This window comes from Jaculus jaculus, chromosome 6 (genome assembly GCF_020740685.1).
Source record: "Jaculus jaculus isolate mJacJac1 chromosome 6, mJacJac1.mat.Y.cur, whole genome shotgun sequence".
Classification (NCBI taxonomy): domain Eukaryota; kingdom Metazoa; phylum Chordata; class Mammalia; order Rodentia; family Dipodidae; genus Jaculus; species Jaculus jaculus.
In genome coordinates this window covers 1,868,232-1,893,180 of record NC_059107.1, presented here as the reverse complement: position 1 = coordinate 1,893,180, position 24,949 = coordinate 1,868,232, and the positions used below count along the sequence as shown (strand labels likewise).

The 24,949-nt window shown below is 49.8% G+C and overlaps 1 protein-coding gene across 2 annotated transcripts in view; it reads left to right on the top strand.

The window, feature by feature from the left end:
* Slc36a1 (solute carrier family 36 member 1) overlaps nucleotides 1-24,510 on the top strand; it is a 54,936-nt gene extending 30,426 nt beyond the window's left edge. For both annotated transcript variants that reach the window (XM_004666596.2, XM_045152337.1), the window contains 4 exons: nucleotides 5,923-6,021; nucleotides 9,528-9,694; nucleotides 12,256-12,425; nucleotides 20,535-24,510. In XM_004666596.2, coding sequence (XP_004666653.1) covers nucleotides 5,923-6,021; nucleotides 9,528-9,694; nucleotides 12,256-12,425; nucleotides 20,535-20,806 — 708 coding nt within the window. In that variant the 3' untranslated portion in view covers nucleotides 20,807-24,510. The remainder of the gene's footprint in view (nucleotides 1-5,922; nucleotides 6,022-9,527; nucleotides 9,695-12,255; nucleotides 12,426-20,534) is intronic.
* The last annotated feature ends 439 nt before the right edge of the window (nucleotides 24,511-24,949 follow it).

Here is a 24,949-nt window from a genome sequence, read left to right as displayed (position 1 = left end):
GTGACACACAGAGAAAGAGGCAGATAGAGAGAATGGGCGCTCCAGGGCCTCCAGCCACTGCAAACCACCTCTAGATGCGTGCGCCACCTTGTGCATCTGGCTTATGTGGGTCCAGGGGAACAGAGCCTTGAACCTGGGTCCTTAGGCTTCACAGACAAGCACCTTCCTTAACCACTAAGCCATCTTTCCACACCCACTAAGTTATTTTTAATTCATAAAATGAGCAGCTCTTATGCCTATATCTTTTTAAAGTCATCAACATACAATTGGCTATTTTTATGATTGAATAAGGAAGAGTGAATAAACAGGTGATTTCACTTTGTACTCAGATTGCTCAAGAGTACCTAGGCAAGGGCTGGAGAGATAGCTTAGTGGTTAAGGAAGGTGCTTGCCTGCGAAGCCTAAGTACCCAGGTTTGATTCCCCAGGACCCACGTAAAGCCAGATGCACAAAGTGATGCAGGCGTCTGGAGTTCATCTGCGGTGGCTGGATGGAGGCCCTGGTGTGCCCATGCTCTGTCTCTCTCAAATAAATAAAAAATTTAATAAAGAGTACTTAGTGCATATTCCAGTGAATCTAAACATGATGTGCATGAGGCCACCTTTCATAGACACACATATTATATTGACTCGTTACCCAGTACGGGTGGGCACAGTGGTCAGAGGGCCAGGCTGAGAATTTGCCCCCCTGGAGCATTTCACTTCCACATGAGGGAGGTGCCCATCTCGAGCGAGAGGGACGATGGTGGTCCAGCTGGGTGTTGGCATAGTCGCAGCGCCCTATCCTCATGCCTCTCAGCTCTGGATGCTGTCCTGAAATCATCTTTGCTGCCTCTGCTGTTGGCTGCAGTTCTGCTCTGGCCTATCCCTGCCGTCCCCATCTGCTGATGCTGGATCTTCTCCCGCTCCTGAGCACACGTGCCTGGCGCTCTTGCTCCTCGAGCAAGTGTGTTCATCCCAGGAAGCCGGGGTTGGGAGGGGTGGGGGGTAGGGGTCATCCGCCTGAGCAGGCTTTCCGCCTTCAGCCCGTGCACTCATTCTAGTGATGTTTTGAGCCCAGTGTCTTGCCCCAGAGGCGCTCTTCCAAAATGTTTTCTTGCTAAATAACACTTTATGTGCTTATTTAATTTTTTGGTGTGGGGGATTGAATCCATGATCTTGTACGTGCAAGGCAAGTGCTCTACATTCCCAGCCCCTCCTTGATTCTGATTCTATTATTATTTCTTTTCTTGATTCTGATTTTTTTGTTCAATTGTAACAGTTCCCAAATTGGAGCATTGTCTTTCAATCCACATGTACATTGTATGGCATTTTCTCAAAAAGCTTTTATTATTGAGAGTATTGAGGAGCTATGTTTATAATGGCTGATTTTAATGAGCAAAGTTTCTTTGTAAGTGAAACCTTCTCCATTTAGCTGGGTAGGCTGTGCGTCAGTAGCTGTCATTAAGCTCTCATTCATGTGGTACCTGCAGCCATCATTGTTGAAGGCCCCGCCAGCTCCTTCTGATCTGTGGAGGAGCCTGGCAGCTGTCAATCACCAGCCCCCCAGGTGGTACCTGTTCTCAGAAACTTCCTTTCATCCATGACTCAGGAATAATTACAGGGCAGTCTTACTCTTGTGTTTCATTTCAGAGCCAAAACACTGATTAATCTGTCTGCATTCATCTACTAAAATGTTTCTTAATGAACAACTCTATCTAATTTTGAAGTAGGGGCACATAAAAAAAAAAAAGGATTTCTTTTTTTTTTGGTTTGTTCTGAGAGAGGTATGAATACTTTGAAATCATTCAGAGAGGTATGGTTTTACCTTGTCATTGCTGGAACAAAACACCTGACCCTAAGCAGCTCACACGAGGAAAGGCCTTATTTCTGGCTCCTGGTTTCTAGGGGACGTGTTGTCATGGCAGGGGCAGATGGCCCGCATCGTGTCTCCTCAGTGGCGGGGGACATAGAAACAACAAGCTGAGGGGACACACGCCCTCCTTCTGCAGGGTTGCACCTCCCAGAGGCCCCAGCTGGAGATTCAATGGGAGGCTCAGTGGCAAACCCGTGAAGCTGTGGGGGATATTCCACATTCAAACCACCCACCACACAAAGCCTTTTATGGAGCTTAAGAACAGACTTTCACATTCAGCTGATATCATTCTGTCACACTGCTAGAGCCCACCTGAGCCCACCTCCGTACCTGCGTGGTTGCTATGGCCTGGAGAGAATGTCCTACAGAGGACAAGAGGGTGTTAAAAGCCTGGACCCCAGCGCATGGTACCATTGGGATGTGGTGGCACCTTTAAGAGATACAGCCCTATATGAGGAGGATGTTGTTGGGGGGGTGCCCTTGACATGGGGGCGCAGCTACCCTTTCTCTCTGCTCTCAGCACGTAGCTTCCTTTGTTCCACCACGTGCTTCCTGCCGAGCCTGTCCTTCTCCCCACAGGCCCCGTAGCAGTGGGGCCAAGCACTGTGGACTGAAGCCTGTCGCACTCTGAGTCCGGCCATGCCTTCCTCCTTGTAAGTTGTCTGTCTCAGCTGTTCTGTCGCAGTGTGGAAAGCTCGCATTGCTGGCAGAAATCACCCAGCCAAGAGCAGCTTGTGGGTAAAAGAGGTTTATTTTGTCTTACAGGCTTGAGGGGAAGCCCCACGATGGCAGGGGAAAACAATGGCACGAGCAGAGAGGGTGGACCATAGCAACAGGAGAGTGTGCCAAACACTGGCAAGGGGACACTGGCTATAACAGCCATAAGCCTGCCCCCAACAATACACTCCCTCCGGGAGGTGTTAATTCCCAAATCTCCATCAGCTGGGAACCTAGCATTCAGAACACCTAAGTTTATGGAGGACACCTGAATCAAACCACCACACATGGTTAAGTCAGTTTTGCCATGGTGTGTCTTCATCAGCTTTCTTTTGCTGCCACAGGAAACCCTTGGGTGGCTCATTCTGACAGCTGTGTATTAGCTCACGCTTCTGGAGGCTGGGAGGTCCTTCAACATGACACCTTGGCCTCTTTGGATAACAGTGACAGCCTCACGCTGCTCTTAGTCAGGCGCAGGGCAGGCCGTCGTGTGTGTGCCCAAGTGTGAAGCCATCCTTGCTCTCCCATGACCCACCCACACAGTAGCCTCCAGTCCCACAGGATCTGATGTTTACTTACTCCCTTGAAAAGTGGCCCTGGGGCTGGAGGGATGGCTTAGCGGTTAAGGCACTTGCTTGCAAAGCCTAACTACCCAGGTTTGATTTCCCAATACCCATGTAAGCCAGATGCACAAGGTGGGACATACATCAGAGTTTGTTTATAGTGGCTAGAGGCCCTGGAGCACCCATTCTCTCTTCCTCCTCCTCTCTCTCTTTTTCTTTCTATCTGCCTTTCTCTCTCTCAAATAAATAAATAAAACTTTTAAAACAACTGTTCTAGAGGAACAGAGGATATATAAGAAACTATGTGTCATAATTTTAAAAGAAAAAAGAAAGAAAAGTGGCCCTGTTTCAGAGAAAGCCATCAGTCCCTCTTAATGACCGAATCCACTCTTATTTTGAATGTGGTTTCAAGGTTTGAACTCAGAACCTCACTCTCACTAGGCACGTGTTCTACCACTGAGCCACACCCCCGCCCTAGCCAAACCAGCTGTGTTAAATCTCCCAGCATCACCTCAGTGGTAAGTTTCCACATGCGCATTAGAGAAGATAAATGGTGTGTGAGACACAGCACATTGGTAAAGGCAGCACTAAAGTCCACTTAAAAAACATTGGGCTGGTCGGGGGTAGAGTGAAACCCTACCTCAAAAAAAAAAAAGTTAATAATAGATAGCATGGAGTAATAATTTAAACTGGGTGTTGGGCTGGAGTGATAACTTAGTGGTGAAGGTGCTTACAAAGCCAAAGGACCCAGGTTCGATCCCTCAGGACCCACATAAGCCAGATGCACAAGGCAGTGCATGCATCTAGAGTTCATTGCAGTGGTTGGACATCCTGGCATGCCCATTCTCTCTCTCTGTCTGCCTCTCTCCCTCAAATAAATAAATACAAATAAAAAAAATATTGGGCTGGAGGGATGGCTGAGCGGTTAAGGCACTTGCTTGCAAAGCCTAAGGACCCATGTTCAATCTCCAGATCCCACTTAAGCCAGACACATAAAGGTGACACAAGTTCAAGGTCACACATGCACACTAGGCGGCACAAACATCTGGAGTTTGATTTCAGTGGCTGAGGCCCTGCCACACCAATTCTCTCTTTCTCTCACTCTCACACTCTCAAAAAAATAAATAAAACTTTTATTTATTTATTTGCAAGCAGAGAGATAGAGGGAAAGAGAGAGAGAAACAGACAGTCAGAAACAGAGAAGGGCGCACCAGGGCCTCCTGCCATTGAAAATGAACTCCAGATGCAAGCGCCAGTCTGTGCATCTGGCTTTACATGGGTATTAAGGATTTGAACATGCGCTGTCAGGGTCGCAAGCAGGTGCCTTAACCACTAAGCCACCTCTCCAGGCCCCCATTTCTATTCTGATCTAAGCAGTGTATGCATGTGGTATTAAAACCTCCGTCTAGAAGGACAGCACCTCCTGCTCGCCCCTCTCCCGGCTAGCCTTGACCCAGTCTCCTACAGTGGCCGGGTCAGCGTGAGCCAGGCAGGCTGTGGGGTGCCTCCTTGTAGGTGCTGCCCACCTTGGTCCTGCAGTTACCAGTTTCCTCCTTCTGTTTACCTTTTGCCACTTTGAGGCAGTGTCTCCAGTGTCAGGCCGACCTCAGACTTACTGTGTAGCTGAGGCTGGTCTTGAACTCCTGATCCTCCTGCCTCTGCTTCCCCAGTGCTGGAATTTTAGGCATATACCACCACTCCTGGCTTTAATTTGCCTATTTTAAAAAATTGTTTGTTTATTTATTCATCTGACAGAGAAAGAGGGAGAGAGGAGAGAGAGAGAGAGAGAGAGAGAGAATGAATGGGTGCGCCAGGGCCTCCAGCCACTGCAAACGAGCTCCAGATGCTTGTGCCCCCTTGTGCATCTGGCTAACGTGGGTCCCAGTGTATTGAAGCTGGGTCCTTTGGCTTTGCAGGCAAACGCTTTAACGGCTAAGCCATCCCTCCAGCCCAGTTTGCCTATTTTTAAATGTTTCAACTAGCACATATTAATCCTACACAATGGGTTTCACTATGACATTTGCATACATTGTGTATAATTTGTTCATAGTCACCCTTTGCCACCTCCCTTGTCCCCACCTGCTGCTGCCGACCCCTTCTTCCCAACTAGTCTCCGCTTCTACTTCCATGGCTTTCCGTGCTTTCTTTTTAAAACTTTTTTATTTATTTGAGAGAGACAGATACAGATAGAGAGAGAGAACGGGCATGCCAGGGCCTCTAGCTGCTACAAACACACTCCAGACACATGCGCCAGCTTGTGCATCTGGCTTACGTGGGTCCTGGGGAATTAAACCTGGGTCCTTTGGCTTTGCAGGCAAGCACCTTAACCACTATGACATCTCTCCAGTCCAACTTTTACTTTTTAATTCTCACATTCACATTCTTTGATGTATTTGGTAGGTGGTTAATTGCTAAATTTATCATTTCTTGGGGAGTATTTAAGATGATTGTTTTCAGTCACTTTGCTAAATAGCTCTACTCAATCTGCTTATCTCTTGATTATTTTCCTCCCTTACATTAAACTTCTGGGGATGGGATCCTAGTGAAACAATGTGACTCTGTATGCAAGCATCAGTGTTTGACTATTTTATGGTACACTGGGCAGGTCTTGCCCCAAAGCAAAAGGAGATTACCAGCTTCAACAGAGAGGGGGAGTGAGAGAGAGTGAGGGGTGCTGAACGTCCCCAGTGCATCTTGTCTGTGTTGAGCTTTCAAGAAGCTTCTCTCTTTCTTACTTGAGTTCAGATGATGAGTCTCTGAAGAGCCCTCTGCTGTTTTGTCTTTTCAGAGGATCCCAGACCCCAGCCACCTCCCCTTGGTGGCGCCATGGAAGACCTACCCCCTGTTCTTTGGCACGGCCATTTTTGCATTTGAAGGCATTGGAATGGTAAGAGAGCACCCTGGCTTGGTCTTGAGTGCTCCCTGGCACCCTCACTGTCCTCACGGTGTGCTCCAGTGCTCAGCAAAGGCTGTCAGAAGTGCCCTGGGGGCACTGGCACTCCCCTGTAATCCCAGCACTTGGAGGTAGAGGTGGGGAGATCAGCAGCTCAAGGTCCCCCCCTGCTGCAGTAGAGGGCCACGTGAGACCCTGTCTCAGACACACAAGATGACAGAAATAAAACAGAGTGCAAAAGAAAAATGAGAAAGAAAAAAAGAAAAGGAAAAAGAGAGAAAGAAAAGAGACTTCCTGGGCAATTAGTAAAAAGTGTTTCAAGGATTTTTTGGCTGCCTCCAGCTCCATTTTTTTTTCATTGAGGCAGGGGCTCACTGTAACCCAGGCTAACCTGGAATTCACTCTGCAGTCTCAGAGTACCCTTGAATTTACAGCAATCCTCCTACCTCTGCCTCCCAAGTGCTGGGATTAAAAACATGAGCCACCACGCTTGGCCCAGCTCCAACTTTTAAAGATAAGTTATATCTAATTTTATGTGACTAGAAATGATATGTAATTTTAAGCATTTAAATTCAGAACTTCCTGTATGTGCCTGGTAAGTGATGCTATGTAGTGATCAGGAACTCTGGGCCTAGAGTCAGAGCAACTGGGGATTAGCCCAGTGTTGCCAGCTGCGCCAGGCTTGACCTCTTTGGTTCTTCTTCCATGGTCCTGAAACGAAGCTTAATGATCAGCACTGGTTAAGATTAAGTAAGATGTGTATAAAGTGCTATGCACTGTCCCTGACACAAAGTAAATGTTCAACGTATTTTAAAAAATATTTTATTTGAGCTGGGCATGTACTTCAATCCCAGCACCCGGGAGACACAGCTAGGAGGATCACCATGAGTTCAAGACCACCCTGAGACTACATAGTAAATTCCAGGTTAGCCTGGACTAGAGCGAGAGCCTACCTTGAAAACAACAACAACAACAACAAAAAGGTATCTATATAATTTGCAAGCAGAGAGAGAGGGAGAGAGAATGGGCACATCAGGCCTTTAGCCCCTGTAAACAAACTCCGGAAGCATGTGCCAGTTTGTGCATCTGGCTTTACATGGGTGCTGGGGAATTGAGCCCAGGTCGTTAGGCGTTTGCAGGCAAGTGCCGGAACTGCTGAGCCATCTCTCCAGCCCTGTATTTTTATTTATAACAGCGCTGAATTCACTGAATCCATAAACCTGTAGCCACTTCCTCTTCCCGGGGCATTGGTGTGGCCTGACTTCCCTCCTGGCCCTTGTCCCTTTCATGCTAAGTTCACTGTGCTCCTCCTCACGAGAGCAGTCTGACCTCACCAGATTCCATTTTTATTTGTATTTTCACAGTAAAAGCAAGGATTCTTCTCTCAGGAGTTACCACCAGATCTGTTGACTGGAGCATTTCTCTTGTTGTCCCATTTCTGTTTTTCCCCAAGTTATTCCCCTATTTTTAAGAAAACTTAGTGCCAAGCACATACCTATAATCCCAGCACTTGTTTGGGGGGCTGTGGCAGGAGGATTGGTATGAGTTTGATGCCAGCCTGGGTTACTTAGTGAGTTCTAGGGCAACCTGTGCAATAGACTGTCTCAATGCCTCCCTACCCCCTCCAAAGAGACTGAGGCAGGAGGATTGTGAGTTTCAGGCCAGCTTAGGCTATATAACAAGATTATGGTCAAGAAAGAAAAAGAGGAGGCTTGGGAGTTGGTTCAGCATTTAAAGACGCTTGCTTACAAGGCCTGCCGGCTGGGATTCAAGTGCCCAGTAGCCACATAAAACCAGATGCACAAAGTGGCACATGCATCTGGAGTCCATTTGCAGGGGCAAGACGTCCTACTGTGCCCATTCATTCATTCATTCATTCATTCTATCCTTTCTCTCTCTGCTTGCAAATAAATAATTTTTAAGAGAAAAAAAAAAAGAAGTGGGATGCTGTTTTTGTGGAATGCCGTGCACTTGCCCGGTGACGCTGGTGGTGTGAGTTGGGCTCTGACGTGGCAGGGCAGCCTCGGGGGTGAGGCCCAGATCTTGCTGGGGCTTCAGACTGGTCCCCGCACCAGCTCTTGGGGCTTCTTGTTGCTAAGGGGGGCTGCCCACCTTGACTCAGGAGCACTGGTGGCTTCTTGCTGGGGCGCAGTGGCCTGAGGGTAGGCTTTTAGCAGTGCAAAGGCAGACCGGGGACTTGGGACTTGAAGGACGAGGCAGAAAAGGTTTGGCCAGATGCTCAGGGCCCGGGTTCTTGGGGAACTTTGTAGGAAGTCTGTACCCATTGCCACAGCACCACCGAAGCAGTTGTCTGCTTCCCTTCGGTAGCCAAGGCTTAGGCAGACACCCTGCGGACACTTCTCTGATACTCAGAGGTTTCTTTGTATTTTCCTGTATTAGCATAGAGGAGGGAGAGGGGCCGGGAGTTAGTTGACATGTGGATCCTGGTTCTGGGTTTGGGGTCAGATGTCAGGCTGTGTGCTATGTCAGAGCTCTTTGTTGACACAGCTGTCCTGGGCTGATAGGACATGGGCGAGCTGGCCTCGCACCCTATGGATTTTTGTTGTCCTGGGTGAAGGACACGGGCTGGTGCTTAGAAGCCATTTTCACCGCTGAAGCTGAGGATGTGGGAGCCATGGGGACGCTGTGGTGTACCTTGGAGCACCAAGCAGGTGGTCACAGCTCCGACCTGTCATTCAGGTGGCCACAGGCCAGGCAGGAAAATGTGCACAGGGACAAGATGAGAGCTGACTTGCAGGGCAGCCAGATGTGGCTCTTTGTTGCTTTTTCTCAGCTGTGCTAGATCAAGTTGTGAAGATATTGTGGGGAACTGCTCCCTATGCTGGGATTAAAGCTCAGTTGATAGAGTGCTGGCCTAACATGCATGAAGCCCTGGATCCTATCTCAGCATCTCATAAACTGAGTATGGTAGAGCTGTCTGGTCAGAAGTTCAAGGCCACCCTCACTTACATAGTCAGTTGGAGGCCAACATGGACTACCTGGTTGGGGGAGGGGGGATAAAAGACTGTCTTCTGATATGACCAAGGAGACCACAAGGGTCACTGGTTTGAAACAGGAGGCTAGAAACCTAGCTCAGTTGGGGTGTGAGCCTCGGAACCTCCTGCAGGAACCTGGCACCATGGATTCAACTGGCTCGTTTTAACCTTTCACCACCAGTGCTGCTCCTGTTGAGGTGAGAGCGCTGTTCTGGGAACCAATGTGGCAGCTTTCCTGGCGTGTCTTGTGCTTTAACCAGGTTAGCCTGGCTATAGTCAGGCCAGCTGCTAGGGGCCATACTGCCCTCAAGGTGAAAGGTTCTGGGGCTCCAGCCCTGGCCTGCCCTTGCCTCTCCACACACCTGCTTAGACCATGGGCTCGGAGCCCCTTCTAGCCTTGAGCTGGGGCAAGTGATCTGTCTTGTCTGTGCCTTGGGGGTTTGAGGTGAAGAAGTTACTTTTTCTGGGCTGGCCTGCTCATTTTTCTTTTTTCCTCTCTTCTAGGTTCTGCCCCTTGAGAACAAGATGAAGGATCCACGCAAGTTCCCGCTTATTCTGTATGTGGGGATGGCCATTGTCACCGCCCTCTACATCAGCCTGGGGTCCTTGGGATACCTGCAGTTTGGAGCCAGTATTCAAGGCAGCATCACACTCAACCTGCCCAACTGCTGGTATGTGGGGGAACGGAAACTTCCAGAAGCCGAAGGGTCAGCGTGTGACGGGCTTCCCCTGTCACCTGCCCCTTCAGCCAGCCTGCTGCTGCCTCTCATGGGCTGCCCTGAGTGTCAGAGGTTGTGGGACATGGCATGTACTGGATTCACATGTGAGACAGCCAGCCAGAGGGACATTCCTCCGGGGAGATCCTGAGCCCAGACGGGCCAAACATCCACTGGGGCGCCTGGAGCCACTCTCAGTGCGTGGGGCGAGAGGAGAGAGAGGCTGTATTGGCCACTGTCACTCAGTCCTGGGCTTGCCGTACAGGTGGAGGTGACTCGTGGTGGACCCCAAGCCGGCCAGGCCTTTTGTGGCCTCCTTCCTCCGTGGATGGCACAGAGGCATACTGATATGCCCGGAGGTCACACCTTGTGCTCAGCATGTTTTGAAGGTGACAGTCTCACCGTGGGCAGCTGCTGTTTGAAAACACTGGAACTCCAAGCAGCCTGAGTGCTGCCTGGCTGATTTTCCGTGTGTGTTTTGGATGGTGAGACTTTACGTGATGCCCGCGTGTGGCTCAGGACTCTGCGGTCAGCTTCATTGCATTGCTAGCCAAGCAGTGGCCTTGAAATGGGCCGCTTTTTTTTTTTTTTTTTTTAGCATGTGTTTTTATTTTTCTTTGCTGCTGGTACCCACTTTTGAATTTTTTTCTCGAGGCAAACCCAACAGACTGGTCACCTTGCACTGAATCGGGGTTCCGCAGAAAGGCTGGTGGTGCTTGCTGCCCTGCACACAAGGGGCTTGTTGCCATGGAGCTGTGCTGGGCATCTGGGCGGCCGTCCGCAAGTGTCACACGGGGACAGGCAGCACTGTGCTCTGCTAAGCATGGCGGGGAAGCGAGTGGTCATGGGATGAGTCAGCGCGCCTCTCTCGTGAGCTGCTCTGGAGGCCATGGTAGCAAGGCAGCCCTGGTGGTGTGGAGAGGTGTTTTCACCACGGCCTGCCCTAGGCACCAAATTTACAGTGTAACTTGTGAGGTGTTTAGTATATATAATAACATGTATGCGTGGGTGTTTTTCCCCCTTTTATTCTTTGTGTGTATACATGTGTGTGTGCAAGCTTATGTGTGTGAGGGTGTGTACACAGGTGTGCGTTGCATGTGGAGGCTACAGGTCAATCTCAAGTGTCATTTTTTAGGTACCATCCACCTTTGTTTTTTGTTCATTTTTATTTATTTATTTGAGAGTGATGCAGAGAAAGAGAAGGAGAAAGAGAGAGAATGGGCGCGCCAGGGCCTCCAGCCACTGCAAACGAATTCCAGACGCGTGTGCCCCCTTGTGCATCTGGCTAACGTGTGTCCTGGGGAATTGAGCCTCGAACCAGGGTCCTTAGGCTTAACAGGCAAGCACTTAACCGCTGAGCCATCTCTCCAGCCCCCATCCACCTTTTCATGAGACAGGGTCTCTCAATAGGCTTGACTAGCAGGCTGGAGAGCCCTAGGGACCCTCCTGCCTCTGCCTGCTCAGTGCTGGGATTGCAAACTCGGATCGCCATGCCCAGCTTTTACCTGGGTCCTGGGGTTGGGGCTGAAGTTGTCCCACTTGCACAGCAAGCACTTTCCCCACTGAGCCATCGCCCCAGCCCCCGTTTATTTATTTCTTTATTTTTTACTTACTAAGTCACCTTGTAGGTAGTTTTCTATTAGCACCTAGAGTTCTGTCTGCCTCATGGGTGGTTGTTAACCCCTGGTACAAGGTATCATGTAGCCCAGGCTTACCTTGAGCTGTGTAGCCAAAGATGACCTTGAACTCCTGATCCTTCTGCTTCCGCCTTCTGATTGCTGGGGTTATAGGTGTGTGCCAGCACACACGGCTTCCCTCATGATATTTAAGCACTATGTAGAGGGCTGGAGAAATGATTTAGTGGTTAAGGCACTTGCTTGCAAAGCCAAAGGATCCCGGTTTGATTCCCCAGGATCCACATTAGCCAGATGCATAAGGGAGTGCACACATCTGGAGTTTGTCTGCAGTGGCTGGAGGCCCTGGTGTGCCCATTCTCTCTCTCCCTTCCTCTTTCATTGTCAAATAAATAAATAAATAAAAATATTTTTTAAAAAGAACTAAATGGAGTTATTGAGATTACTCAACCACTTATCCCCAGATTACATACCACTATTTTTTCAGTGTTTCCTTTTTACCTACAGTTGCAGAGGACTGTGTTGATTGCACATTTATATATGTATTTTTAAATTTGCTTATGAGAAACAGAGAGGAGACACCAGAGTCTCTAGCCCCCGCAGACAAACTGCAGACACATGTGCCACCCTGTGCATCTGTCTTATGTGGGTTCTGGGAGTCAGCCCTAGGTCCTTAGGCTTTGTAGGCAAGCACCTTAACCCCTGAGCCATCTCTCCAGCGCCCCGATGGCACGTTCTTATGCATGCATGTGGAAGTGTGTCATATAACCAGCACGGAATTCCTGGGCGGGAAGGCCATGTGGGCTGGTGTCTCCAGGTGCCTCCTCACACTGTCTCTGAGGCGTCCAAGCCTGCCGATTCCTGAAGCCGCTGCCTCCGCAGGTTGTACCAGTCAGTGAAGCTGCTCTACTCCATCGGCATTTTCTTCACGTACGCGCTGCAGTTCTACGTCCCGGCTGAGATCATCGTCCCGTTCTTCGTGTCCCGGGCGCCCGAGCACTGCGAGCTAGTGGTGGACCTGTTCGTACGCACCGCGCTGGTCTGCGTGACCTGTGAGTAGCAGGCGGGGCCACGGCCAGAGGGTCCTCGGCGGTCCCCGGCCACACACGCGCTGCTGGAGTTCGAGCACAGCCAGTGGAGCGCCTCGGGTCTCCGTGACCCCGAGGACTCAGGAGTGGAGGGCAGTAGGTGTTGCAGTCAGGTTCGCATTGCTGGTGGAAATCACCCAACCAAGAGCAGATTGTGGGGGGAAAACAAAAGAGGTTGATTTTGGCTTACAGTCTCGAGGGGGGAAGCTCCATGATGGCAGGGAAAGTGATGGTATGAGCAGAGGGTGGACATCACCTCCTGGCCACCATAAGGTGGACAACAGGGACAGGAGAGTGTGGCAAACACTGGCAAGGGGACACTGACTATGACACCCTTAAGCCCACCCCCAAGAATACACCGCCTCCAGCAGGCGTTATTTCCCACATCTCCATCAGCTGGGAACCTAGCGTTCAGAACACCCAACTTTATGGGGGACACCTGAGTCAAACCGCCATAGCAGGTTAATGTGCTGCGGAGAGTGAAGACCCACTGTCAGTGGGTCACGTTAGCTGTGCAGGTGTGAGGACCCAAGCTCAGTCCCTCAGCACCCATGTAAGTGTTGGGTGCCCACTTGTAATCCTAGTTCTTAGGAGGATCAGAAGTTCAAGGTCTCCCAGGAGGCAGGTAGAGCCCTGGAGCTTACCAGATAGTTAGTCTAGCCTGATCAGTGAACTTTAGGCCAGTGAGGGACCCTGTCGCAAAAAGAGGTGGACGATGTCCCCAAGGGAAGCACCTGAGGTTCTGGTTGTCTTCTGGCCTCCATGCTAAATGAGCGCACATGTGTCCACACACATGCGAACATACACATGTGCGGATACAAAGAAGTTCAAAGTCATCCTTGGCTACATGCAGTTTGAGGCCAGCCTGAGACCTTGTCCCGCAAACAAAGATTCATCTCGCCTGTGTCCGTGAGGAGCACTGGGTACTTCACTAGAAGGTGCCGTCCGGTGTTTCAGGTGATTGCTCACTTTTAAGCTGAGAACAGTATCCTAGACCCTTTTGGATGCTAACCTTCTAAAATACATGTGTATTGATAAGCGAGCTATTTATCTTGGTATGTTTTCATTCCCTTTCCCTCTGTTTTGTGCTGAGATGTGAGTTAAAACCCCACTGAGGGGCTGGAGAGATGGCTTAGTGGTTGAGGCGCTTGCAAAGCCAAACGACCCAGGTTCAATTCCTCAGTACCCACATAAAGCCACTTGCACCACTCATCTGGAGTTCATTTGCAGTGGCTAGAGGCCCTGGTGTGCCCATTCTCTCTCTCTCTCTCTCCATCTGCCTCTTCTTCTCTGTCTCTCAAATAAATGAATAAATAAATAAAATATCTTAAAAAGAGAAAAAAAAAAAAAAAACTACTGAGGAGGGCCATCAGTGGAATGTGGGGAGGGAAAGAAGGGAACATAAGAGTATAGCCCAATGGGACTATGACCAACATGCAAGATGTTAAAAATAAATAAATAATTTTTAAAGTTAAAATAGGACTGGAGAGATATCTTAGCAGTTAAAGTGCTTACCTGTGAAGGCCAAGGACCCAGGTTTGATTTCCCAGTACCCACGTAAGCCAGATGCACATGGTGGCACATGTGTCTGGAGTTTGTTTGCAGTGTCTGTAGGCCCTGGCACATCCATTCTCTCCCTCTCTGTCTCTATCTGCCCCTTCCTTTGTTTTTCTTTCTCTTTCTCTCTCAAATAAATAAAAACTCATGGTGATTGTCCTACCTCTGCCTCCCAGGTGCTGGGATTAAAGGCATGCACCACCACGCCTTTAATCCCAGCACTTGGGAGGCTAAAATACAAGGAGGCCACCCTGAGACTACATAGTGAATTCCAGGTCAGCCTGGGCTAGAGTGAGACCTTACCTCAAAAAACAAACAAGCAAGCAAGCAAACAAAAAAGACAATTGAAATGAAGATATCACCTTATTTTCTGTTTGATCAAAAGTGATAAAGACTTTATTTTTGCAGCTGTTTTCCAAATTAAAATGCTTGAAACATAACATTCATTTACACGTTTAGTTTTGGACATACCAGGTTTTTAAAAGGGTTTATTCTTTTGGGAAACTTTGCTTATTATATTGAGACTTCTCTGAAAATTTCCTTAAATTATTTAATCTGAGCCTCCATTTTTGAAAAAATAAATGAGTTGTTATTTATTTATTTTTTAAAAGAAACTTATTGACTACCTTTGTACATTTTGTGTGTATATATATATACATATATATATATATATATATATATTTTTTTTTTTTTTTTGAGTCAGGGTCTCACTCTAGCCCAGGCTGACCTGAACTCACTCTGAGCCCTGGCTGACCTTGAACTCACAGCAGTCACCTACCTTAGCTTCCAGAGTGCTAGGATAATTGATGTGAGCCACCAGTCAAGACGGGTGTATTTAATTCCCCCCACCCCCGTCTTATGTATGATTTTGTCATTGCACTGGAGCTGCGGGCCGTGGGAGTGAAGGAGGTGAATGTCACCTGGCGGGCGCTCGGTCAGGAAGGCTTTGCTGGTGGGAGATGGGCAGGCAGGAGACTTGCTAACCCTACTGAGCAGACAGAGGTCTGCACAAGGGCCTGTCCCATGGGGAACCTTCAAGCCACTTGCAGTTCTCAGCCACACTTTTTTTTTAATCTTAGAGACAAAAATCTCATTCTGCAGCCCAGGGTAGCCTCAAAGTCACAGCAATCCTCCTGCCTCAGCTTCCCAAGTGCTGGGATCACAGGCATACCCCACCATGCTCAGCTCATTCTCGTTTTGCTTCAGGAATACTGCAGCCTCCTAGAACTCCCTAGAACTAATGGGGTGACCTTGATCTGAACCTTAGGCAGCTCTAAGGATTGCAGGGTAGATAGGAGCAGGGCAAGTGATGAACAGCTTGGAGCCGCCAGCCCTGTAGAGCTTGTGGCATCCAAGACGCTGGCTCTTTGGAAGGCTTCAGCCTCTCTCCTGGGCCCGTGTATAGACGGTCCATGTGACAGCTAAGCCAGAGCCAGAGTGACTGTGAAGCAACATGATGCTTCTCACCTTTCTGATACCATGCCTTAAACATGCCACCGAGAGGCTGAGAAGATGGCCGGCTCTGGCTAAAGGCACTTGCTTGTAAAGCCTGCTGACACAGGTTCAAATCCTAAGCCACCTACATAAGCCTGATGCAAAAAGTAGTGTTCTGGTGTTCATTTGCGGAGCAAGAGCCCCTGGTACACCACTCCCGGCTCCCCCCACATATGCATGCAAATAAATAAGTAAATAAAAAAAATTTGAAACAACGCCGTGGTGAGCCCCACTGTCTGCACGGCGGGTTTTAACCTCCCCTCCGGCAGCTCCTGGTGTTTTCTCTTGGATGTGGATTTCTTTCTTGGATGGATTAGTTCTGAGTTCTGAGTGCTGAGGAAGAGCCCTCTTCTAGAATCTAAAGGGTGTTGGAAGAAGGCTGTAGACAATTCAAATAATGCCTTTTCCCCACTTCAGCAGAAGCCTTTTATGGTAGCATCTGCTTAGGTGTGTTTGTCTGGCTTCATTTTGTCTGTAGGACACCTTGTCTTAGGTCTGTCTTTGAAATGTGCTGCGCCCGACTGCGGCCTCCTTTCCCCCCCCCCCGCCCCACCCTGTGGAGCTGGGGCATGGAGGTTCTCCACCCCAGTCTCTCCTAGAGCTTGGCTGAGCCTCCCTGCAGCTTGTCTTGCTTCCTGACAGGGTTATCTCTACACCACCCGGCAGGGGCACCACTCCCAGGTCCCACGTCACACCCTGTCCTTAGATCCCCTTGGTTTTATTTTTTTTTCTTTTTTTTTTTTTTTTGAACATCCCTTTTCTGGCTCTGTCTGCGGGTCTTGTCTCCTTTCCTTGCATTGAAAGATGCTCCGTTCTGCTCTCAGCTGGAGGCTACGTGTGAGCTCCAAGTTCGTGAGGTTGTTTCTTGTCTCTGTGATCTGCTGTGATTCAGTACCTTATGAAGAGAGGCGGGGCTCGGCGCCTTCCCTGCAGCCTTTGAAGTAACCCTGGGAGTCCCAGAGACTTGCGAGAGCACCAGCTCCAATGTATTTGTGTGAGCTCTTGTTTCGCTGCTCTCTCAGATCCCATGGCACTAGGCTGGCTGGCATTTCATGTTAGAGCTTTGATGGGACTGACTGTTTTCAGTTATAGCTATGCTTTTTAATGGTAGCCTGCCCTTATTGCTGTCTTGGATGGTTTCCTGTCTTGCACCAACCTTTCATCCTCTTCCTCGCCTTCCATCTCCAAGGGAAACAGGGGAGATTCAGTCCAGCCTCATTTTTACCCCACTTGGGGTTCATCTTTTTCACCACTCTCCCCACACCCCAGGGGTGGACAGACGTGGCTGGTGACTGACACCCACCTTTGGATTGTCACCTTCAGATTGTTGGTCAGCTGGGGCAGTTGAGAGAGTGGTGTTCATTTTCTCATGCTTTTCCGTGGGCCAGGACTCATTTCCCGCTTGTATGTTTGGTAACTGCAGACAGCTTGGTGCTGTGAGAGGGGACTGTGGCGACCTAGGGTCAGTGCTGTCCCTGAGTCCCTGCAGGGGCTCCGCACTCAGTGTAAGCCTCTCTTTAGTGCCGTGAGCCACGGTTTGAGGCAGGCTCTCGCGTTGGTGTGGAGCGCACCAGTCAGGCTAAGTTAGCTGGCTAGCGTCTCCAGGGCTGTGATTATTGTTGCCCCCTCCACCCTGGCAGAGCTCGGATTACAGGCACACCTAGTGTTTTACATGGGTGCTGGGGGATTGAACTCAGGTCCTCCTGCTTTTGAGAAAGTATGGGGCTTTACTAACTGAGCTGTCTGGCCTCAGCCCCTCCTAAGGACATTTTTGTACAGGCAGTAATATACTTTGAGTATTCCTCTCCACACACCCGTTCAGTCTTCCTTTTAACAAAATGTTTTTAAAATTTTTTTCATTTATTTATTTGAGAAAGAGAGAGAGAGCACATGCGAGAAGGAGAGAGAAAGAGGCAGATAGAGAGTGGGTGTGCCAGAGCCTCCAGCCACTGCAAACGAATTCCAGATGCATGCATATCCTTGCGCCTCTGGCTTCGTGGGTCCTGGGGAGTTGAACCTGGGTCCTTTGGCTTTGCAGGCAAACACCTTAACTGCTAAGCCATCTCTCCTCCTTTTTTCACTCAGTTACTCCTCTTTGTTTCCCTGGACAATTTTTCCTCTTTGTTTTGTAAATATACTTTTTTACCGTTTTTGACAATTTTATTCATGTATCTAATTTATTTTGAACATACGCAACCTCCATTACCCTCTCTTGTTCTCCTCCAGCTCCTGATAATCCTTGTTCTTTTCCCAACGAATCCCCCTTCTCTTTCATGTGTGTGTGTGTGTGTGCACATGTATGTGTCTGTCCCACTAACTTTAATTAGGGCTGCTCACAGGAGCATGGGTGGGGGTTATTTACTGCCTCATGGGAAACTTGTCAGTGGCTATAAGGAAATGCCGCCCTCTCCCAGCAACCAGCAAGAGTCTGCAGATATTCAGGGCGTGGTGGGCTTCACGAGCTGCTCCTCCCTCCGTGAGAGCACGTTGATGGGCCGAATGTTGCCCAGGTCTCCTGCAGGTGGTCACGCTTGCTGTGAGGTTGTGAACGTGTCCTGCCTGGGAGGTAGCGTCTCCCAGCACTCCTGCCCTCCCTCCGGCTCTCACGTTCCTTCTGTCTCCTCCTCCATGACGCTCCCTGAGCCTTGGAGGGTGACATAGATCTCCCGTGTAGTCTCAGCACAGTCATAATCTCTGCAGCAGTCGTTGCCCCCTGAGGAAAAGATGTTTCTCTGGCCAAGGCTGAGAGCAGCACCCACCTGTGGGCATAAACATAGTTGTTTAGAAATCATTTGGCGGGCACAGCATATCCACTTAGCCAGGCAATAGTAAGAGCTTCTCTACTAGGGCCTATGATCTCTCCAGCCAGGAGTTTACAGTACCTGACATGAATCCTCTCCTGTGGAGTGGGCCTCAGATCCAATCAGAAAGTGGTTGGGGCTGTAGAGATGGCTTAGCGGTTAAGGCGCTTGCCTGCAAAGCCAAAGGACCCAGGTTCAATTCCCCAGGACCCACATAAGCCACATGCACAAGGTGGCACATGTGTCTAGTGTGTGTTTGCAGTGCCTGGCACACCCATCCTCTCTCTCTCTCTCTCTTTCTCTTTGCTTTCTCTTTCTTTCTCAAATAAATAAATAATAGAAAATGGTTGGTTACCCCTACATCTGTTATGCCACTGTTGTGCCAGTGGACACTTCCCACCTGCTGCACCTCTACTTTGACACCAGCACATGCCCACAGCATCTACACCAGCCCATGGCCCTGGTGTCGACATCAGCCCATGCCCACAGTGTTGACACCAGCCCATGCCCGCAGTGGGTACGGGCTCCCTTTCCCTCATGTCCTCGCCACCACTGCTGCTTGCTTGCTTCCTGTCTGCCATGTGGGGAACGCCAATTTGCATTTCTCTGGCAGCTAGTGAAATTGAGCTTTTCACTATGGAGTCTCAGGGTGGCCTTGAACTCATGGTGATCCTCCTACTTCTGCTTCCCGAGTGCTGGGATTAAAGGCGTGCTCACCACACCTGTCCCTAAGTTGAACATTTTTTCATGTGGTTATTGGCATTTACTCTTCATATTTTGAGCACTGTCTGCTCATTTTACTAGTACCTTTACTGATTGAGCTGTTTGATGTCCTATGTAGTTTTTTGAGTTATTTGTGTTTTCTAGATATTAATTTTCTCTCAAATGTAAAATTAGCAAAGAATTTTTTCCCATTCTGTGGCCTTTCCTTGATTGTTTCCTTTGCTGCTCAGAAGCTAATTAGTTATTTGTTTGTTTGAAAGAGAGAATGGGCACACCAGGGCCTCCAGCCCCTGCAGATGAACTGCAGACATGTGCACCACCTTGTGCATCTGCCTTTATGTGGGCACTGGGGAATCAAACCCTGGTCCTTAGGCTTTGCAGGCAAGTGTCTCAAGTGCTGAGCCATTTCTTCAGCCCCAGAAGCTTTTTGATTTCATGAAATTCCATTTTAATTATTGTCCTTATTTTCTGAGTGATTGGAGTCTGTTTCAGAAAGTTCTTGCCAGCCAGGTGTGGTGGCGCATGCCTTTAATCCCAGCATTTGGGAGGCAGAGGAAGGAGGGTTGCCGTGAGATAGCCTGAGACTACATAGTGAATTCCGGGTCAGCCTGGGCTAGAGTGAAACCCTACCTTGAAAAAAAAAAAAAAAAAAACATAGGCAAACAAACCAGAAATTCCTTGCCTATGCCTGCATCCTGAAGAGTTTTCCCCTCTAATCATTTCTGGTTTACATTAAGGTCTTTGATCCATTTGAATTTTTAGATACAAGGTGAAAGAGAGCAGCCTACGTTCATATTCTATGTACAGATAACTAGTTTTCTCAGCAACATTAGTCGAAGAAGCTGTTACTCAGAAATGGCCTACCACCTTACTACCTACCTTCCTTCCTTTGGGAAGACCAGATTATCCTGGTAATGTAACTTGGTTCTGCTTCCTCAGAAGGACAAATGTCAGCTGGACAAGTTTATGCACCCCTGTAATACCAGCTCTTGGGAGGCTAAGCCTGAAGAATCTTAGATAATGAGGGCAGCCTGAGCTACTTAACGAGATCATCTTACAAAAACAAAAAACAGAGCTGGAGAGATTGCTCAGTGGTTAAGGAGCTTGCCTGAAAAGCCTGACGGCCCAGGTTTGATTCCCCAGTTCCCACATAAAGCCAGGTGCACAAAGTGGCCCATGCATCTGGAGTTTGTTTGCAGCGGCTGGAGGCCCTGGTGCTCCCATATTCATTCTCTTTCCTTCTCTCTCTCTCTCTCTCTCTCTCTCTATTCTTCTACCTCCCCTCCCCATCTCAATCTCCCCTGCACACTTAAAAATTAATTAATTAAAACAAAAACATGTGAATTGTAGCCAAGGGCCTGAGTCTGGTCATGCATTGCCCAGAGTGTCTGGGTTTCCTTAGAACTCACCATCCCATGACCTGACATGACTGTTGGCCATCAGGTGGTCTCTTCCAGCCCTGCGGAATCTTGACCAGGCTCTTCCTTTCTCCCTGCAGGTGTTTTGGCCATCCTCATCCCCCGCCTGGACCTGGTCATCTCCCTGGTGGGCTCCGTGAGCAGCAGCGCCCTGGCCCTCATCATCCCGCCCCTGCTGGAGGTGACCACCTACTACACGGAGGGCATGAGCCCCCTCACCATCGCCAAGGATGCCCTCATCAGCGTGCTGGGCTTTGTGGGCTTCGTGGTGGGGACCTACGAGGCCCTGTATGAGCTCATCCAGCCGAGCAGCGGTCCCATTGCCACCAACTCCACCAGTGCCTTTATGTAGTGATTCGGGTGCATTCCATGCCCCTGCCCATCCCCCCAGGGTCTGTCCTCGGAGCCTCAGGCATGGTCCAGCCTTTGGAGACAGGCAGGATGGCTGTCTGGGTTCTGCTGCACCTGGCACCTGAGTAGCCCCGCCGGGGTGACTGAGGGCAGGTGGAGGGCGGTGTAGAAGACCCTCGCGAGGTACTGCTCGTGACAGTGCTGTCACCACACACTGGTCCTTATTTGAACCCAGAACTTCTCATCACTTTTTCTCCTCACACCTCAACATTGGCCTTCCTCTCCTGACCCTCCTTACCTAAGTATTCCTCTCGCACGGCTCACTTTATTTAAAGATTTTACTGGTGTTCCCCACCTCACCTCTTTTCCTTTCCTGGGCCAGGCCTGGGTCAAATGAGTGGGGACTCTTGTTGTTTATGGAGCCAGGCCTCTTCCCCATCTCTCTCCCTAAGACTGTACTTCACTTTTCCACCCAGTTGAGTCTCAGGGGTGTATGGACTTACCAAGTAGTTTACAGCCAGCCCCCCCCCACCCCCCAGTGCTTAAAAATTCACATCCGCTGTCTCTGGCTTGTGCCCTCTGGGCCATACCACCTCTTCTCTGAGTTCCTCTGTGCAGGTCACAATACGATCCCTTTAATTACTTTTGCTCTTAAAAGGTATGAGATGCTGCCTAAATTGAAGATATTTATATTTTATTTATGATTAGATTCTGACTCTAGACTGAGCTTCATCATGAATTGTTCCCCAGTAAATTGTATTCTGCTTCTGGAAATCTCTGCCCTGGGAGGTGGCTGGGCAGGATCCTCAGCAGCACTCGCTGAGCGTCTAGAGGTTTCCTTTATTTACTTGGGTTTTTGTTGTTGTTGTTGTTGTTGTTGAGATAGTCTCATATAGCCCAGGGAGACAGCCTTATGTAGCCCAGGATGGCCTTGAACTTGAAGCTGCGGGTAACCTTGAGCTCCCGAGCCACGCTGCAATCACAGGCGTGTGCAGATCTCTTAAGCAGGATCAGAGAGTGTGTACCTCCTTGGGAGGCCACGAGTCAGCTTGAACGTAAAGCGCTTGGGAAATGCTTGTGCGTGTGCTGGGCCCAGGGCAAGGGTGGCCAAGTAGCAGCAGGGGTTTCTGTCGAGGACGAGGCTTGTCTGTGACTCCTCGGGCATCTGGACCCACTGGGAGGGGAGACAGCCACCTCCACCTGCCGTCCTGGCCAAAAGACACCCACTTGTTGCTGAGGTCCGTCCCACGTTCCGTTCTTAGAGCTCATTGACAATGAATTCATTGACACTACGCACACTCATGCTCACTTGTTTACAGTGCCCTGCCCCAAGCTGCCTTCATGCCCTGGGCTTCGAAGGAACCACTGAACACTAACTGTGACATGTGTCTGTCCCCCCATGTGCTTCTGAGAGTACGTGGCCTTCCGAGTTGGTCACATCAAGGGTGGACCTTCAGATTAGGTAGCAAATTTCAGAGATGTCAGCGGTCCCCTGCCTGGGGGCTGTGTCCTTGTCAGAGTGTTGCTGAAGGGCATTCGCTCGCTCTGTGTGTCCTAGCAGCGTGTGACACAGGCGTCATGTCTCTTCACTCCTGTCACCAGTCTCTTGCCTGCCTAGAGATAGGATTTGCCTTGTACTTGGGTTTAGGGAGAAAAGCTAGAATTGATCATGTCTTGCGCGTGTGTTTCAGAGAAGCTGGAAGAGTCACGGCCTACCCTTAGCTCAGCTCTTCTTTTCCAGGGCCTTACCCCCCACCCCCGCCCCGTGGCTCCAGGGGAAGGGCTGCGGGCCATGGTGTGTCCTGCAGCTCCTGACCCGCCCAAGCATGTGGCATTGCTCCTTGCTGTCCCGTGGGAGGGCGTCACGTCTCCCCTTGCCCACTCATTGGTAGGTAGTCTCTTACAGGAGCTTACGTTGCCAGGTGTCAGCTGGGGTTCTCTGAGGCACTACCCTCTGAAGTCTCAGGTGGGAAGTGACCAGAGTGGGCTTGGAAATTGTCCCCCTCATCCTCTGTTTCCGGGCTCAGGTTCTGGCAACCCTGCTGTGAGCCGCGTGCTTGAGCTCCTAGAGGTGATGTCTGAGGTAGACGCCCGAGGTCCCCCGGCCCCAGCTCTTGCAGAGGACAGGCTGCGGCGTTAAGTTCTCTGGCCTGAGAGCATGGGCGGAGGAGAGCCGGCTCTAGGGTCAGGCTATGGCAGCTTCTCGAGCATGGCCTGTCTCTCTGTTGGATAGCTCTTCCTGTGCTCCTGAGGCACCAGGGCCCTGGTACTGTAGCTTTGGCAGGAGTGCCCTTGCCAGCTCCTAGGCCTGGAGCAGTGGTGGAAGGAGGAAGCCCACCGTCCTTTGCTGCGGGCGAGCCCTGGCCAGTGCAGCTTCTCCACAGCAGCCTACAGGGCGCTTGAGTCAGGCGCCCCTGGCTTCCCCCACTTCCCGTTGGGAGCCAGCTGCATCACTTCTCACCATGCCCTGACCGGTCCCTTGTGAGAAAGCGCCCAGATTAGTAGAAGTCTGATCACCAAGCTTTGGACAAGATTTTAGGGAAAGTGGGGCTGCATCTCCCAGATACCCCAGAGTCCCTTCCCCCAGCTCCCCAGTTGGTTCTCAGATTCCCAGGATCCCAAAGGTTGTTTTGGGCTCGCTTATTGGTTCTATGTTGAAATGCCGTTGCTGGGCACAAGTCTCAGCTCCCAGTGGGCAATGCCCCCCTCCCGGGATGGGCAAGAGTGTGACAGGCATGTGGCATTATTTGTATTGTGCTGCTGTCTGGGCCAGAAAGATGTGACTGAGGGGGCAGAATGTAGCCCAGGATCCCATCTTGCCTCTCCAGCCAGTGCGGGTGCCCATTGCCCATGAGAGGCAAGAGTTGGTGCGACCAACCGTCTTAAGGACCGTCTTAAGGTGGATGGCAAGCGTTAGAAAACCATCCCCTCTCCCTGTCTGTTGCCTCATGTTCCTTTTTCCTTCTTGGATTTCCTCTTTCTATGGCCTCACGCCATCTTTACAAGACCTCAGTTTGTGTGTGTCTGCAGCAGGCTGTATGTCCTGATCGTACAGAGAGCTCTGTACCCTGGCTTTGCTTTCACTGCTGGGCAGTTGCTGCTCCCAGTGGGGCCCTTGCTTTGCTCAGAACGGGAAGCCAGCGGCAGAGTGGCAGGATGCCGTAATCAGAGTCTGCCTCAGAATTTAATTTGCCAGAGTACATTAGAAATGGCCGGGACTGTCCGGGAAAAGCAAGCAGCCTGGCTCATTTTTGAATTCCAAGCTTGCAGGTAGATAATCCCGATGCTGGCTCCCTCCTCAGCCCGGCGGGTCTCTTCTTTTTTTTCTCTCTTCTATGCACCCTGAGTCATTCCCTTGCCAGAGACATAAATGGTGCTGACAGATACTTGAGGAAGAAACTGAGGCTGGAAGGTGCTTGATGTTAGCTCTCTTCTTTGGTTCAAATCAAGGCGATGCTGGGGCAAGTTGTGTTCCTTTAATAAACAATAGAATCAGGTGACTGTTGTGAACCCTGCCAGTGGACAAGAGAGTTATCACGCAGCAAGTCTTGATTCAGTATGGTGTGTCATGTGCCTGTGTATTTCCAGCATGGTGTCTGTACACATGTGGGTGCGTCAGAGCTTGTAGATCTCATGTTGGGTTGCACACATAGATTTTTTTGTTAAATTTCCCCCTTCAATAAATGAATTATTTTTTATTTTTGAGAGATTGCAGTCTGTGTCTTTTTTTCACACTTAAAAAATAAAGTCACTCATGGGCTGGAGAGATGCCATAGTGGTTAAGTGCTTTCCTGTGAAGCCTACGGACCCTGGTTCGAGGCTTGATTCCTCAGGACCCACGTTAGCCAGATGTACAAGGGGGCACACTTGTCTGGAGTTCATTTGCAGTGGCTGGAAGCCCTGGTGTGCCCATTTTCTCTCTCTTTTTCTCTATCTGCCTCTTTCTCTCTGTCTCTGGTGCTCTCAAATAAATAAATAAAAGTAAAAAATAAAGTCACTCAGATATCTCTAGATCTTGAGTTGAAGTGTTTTCAACTATGCGAAGTGGGAAACGGGAGTCGTGCAAAGGTTAGAACCATCTGCAGAATTGAGAGGTGCCCAAAAGGGGGAACGGGAGTTATGAGAGAAAGGGAGTGAGTGCACC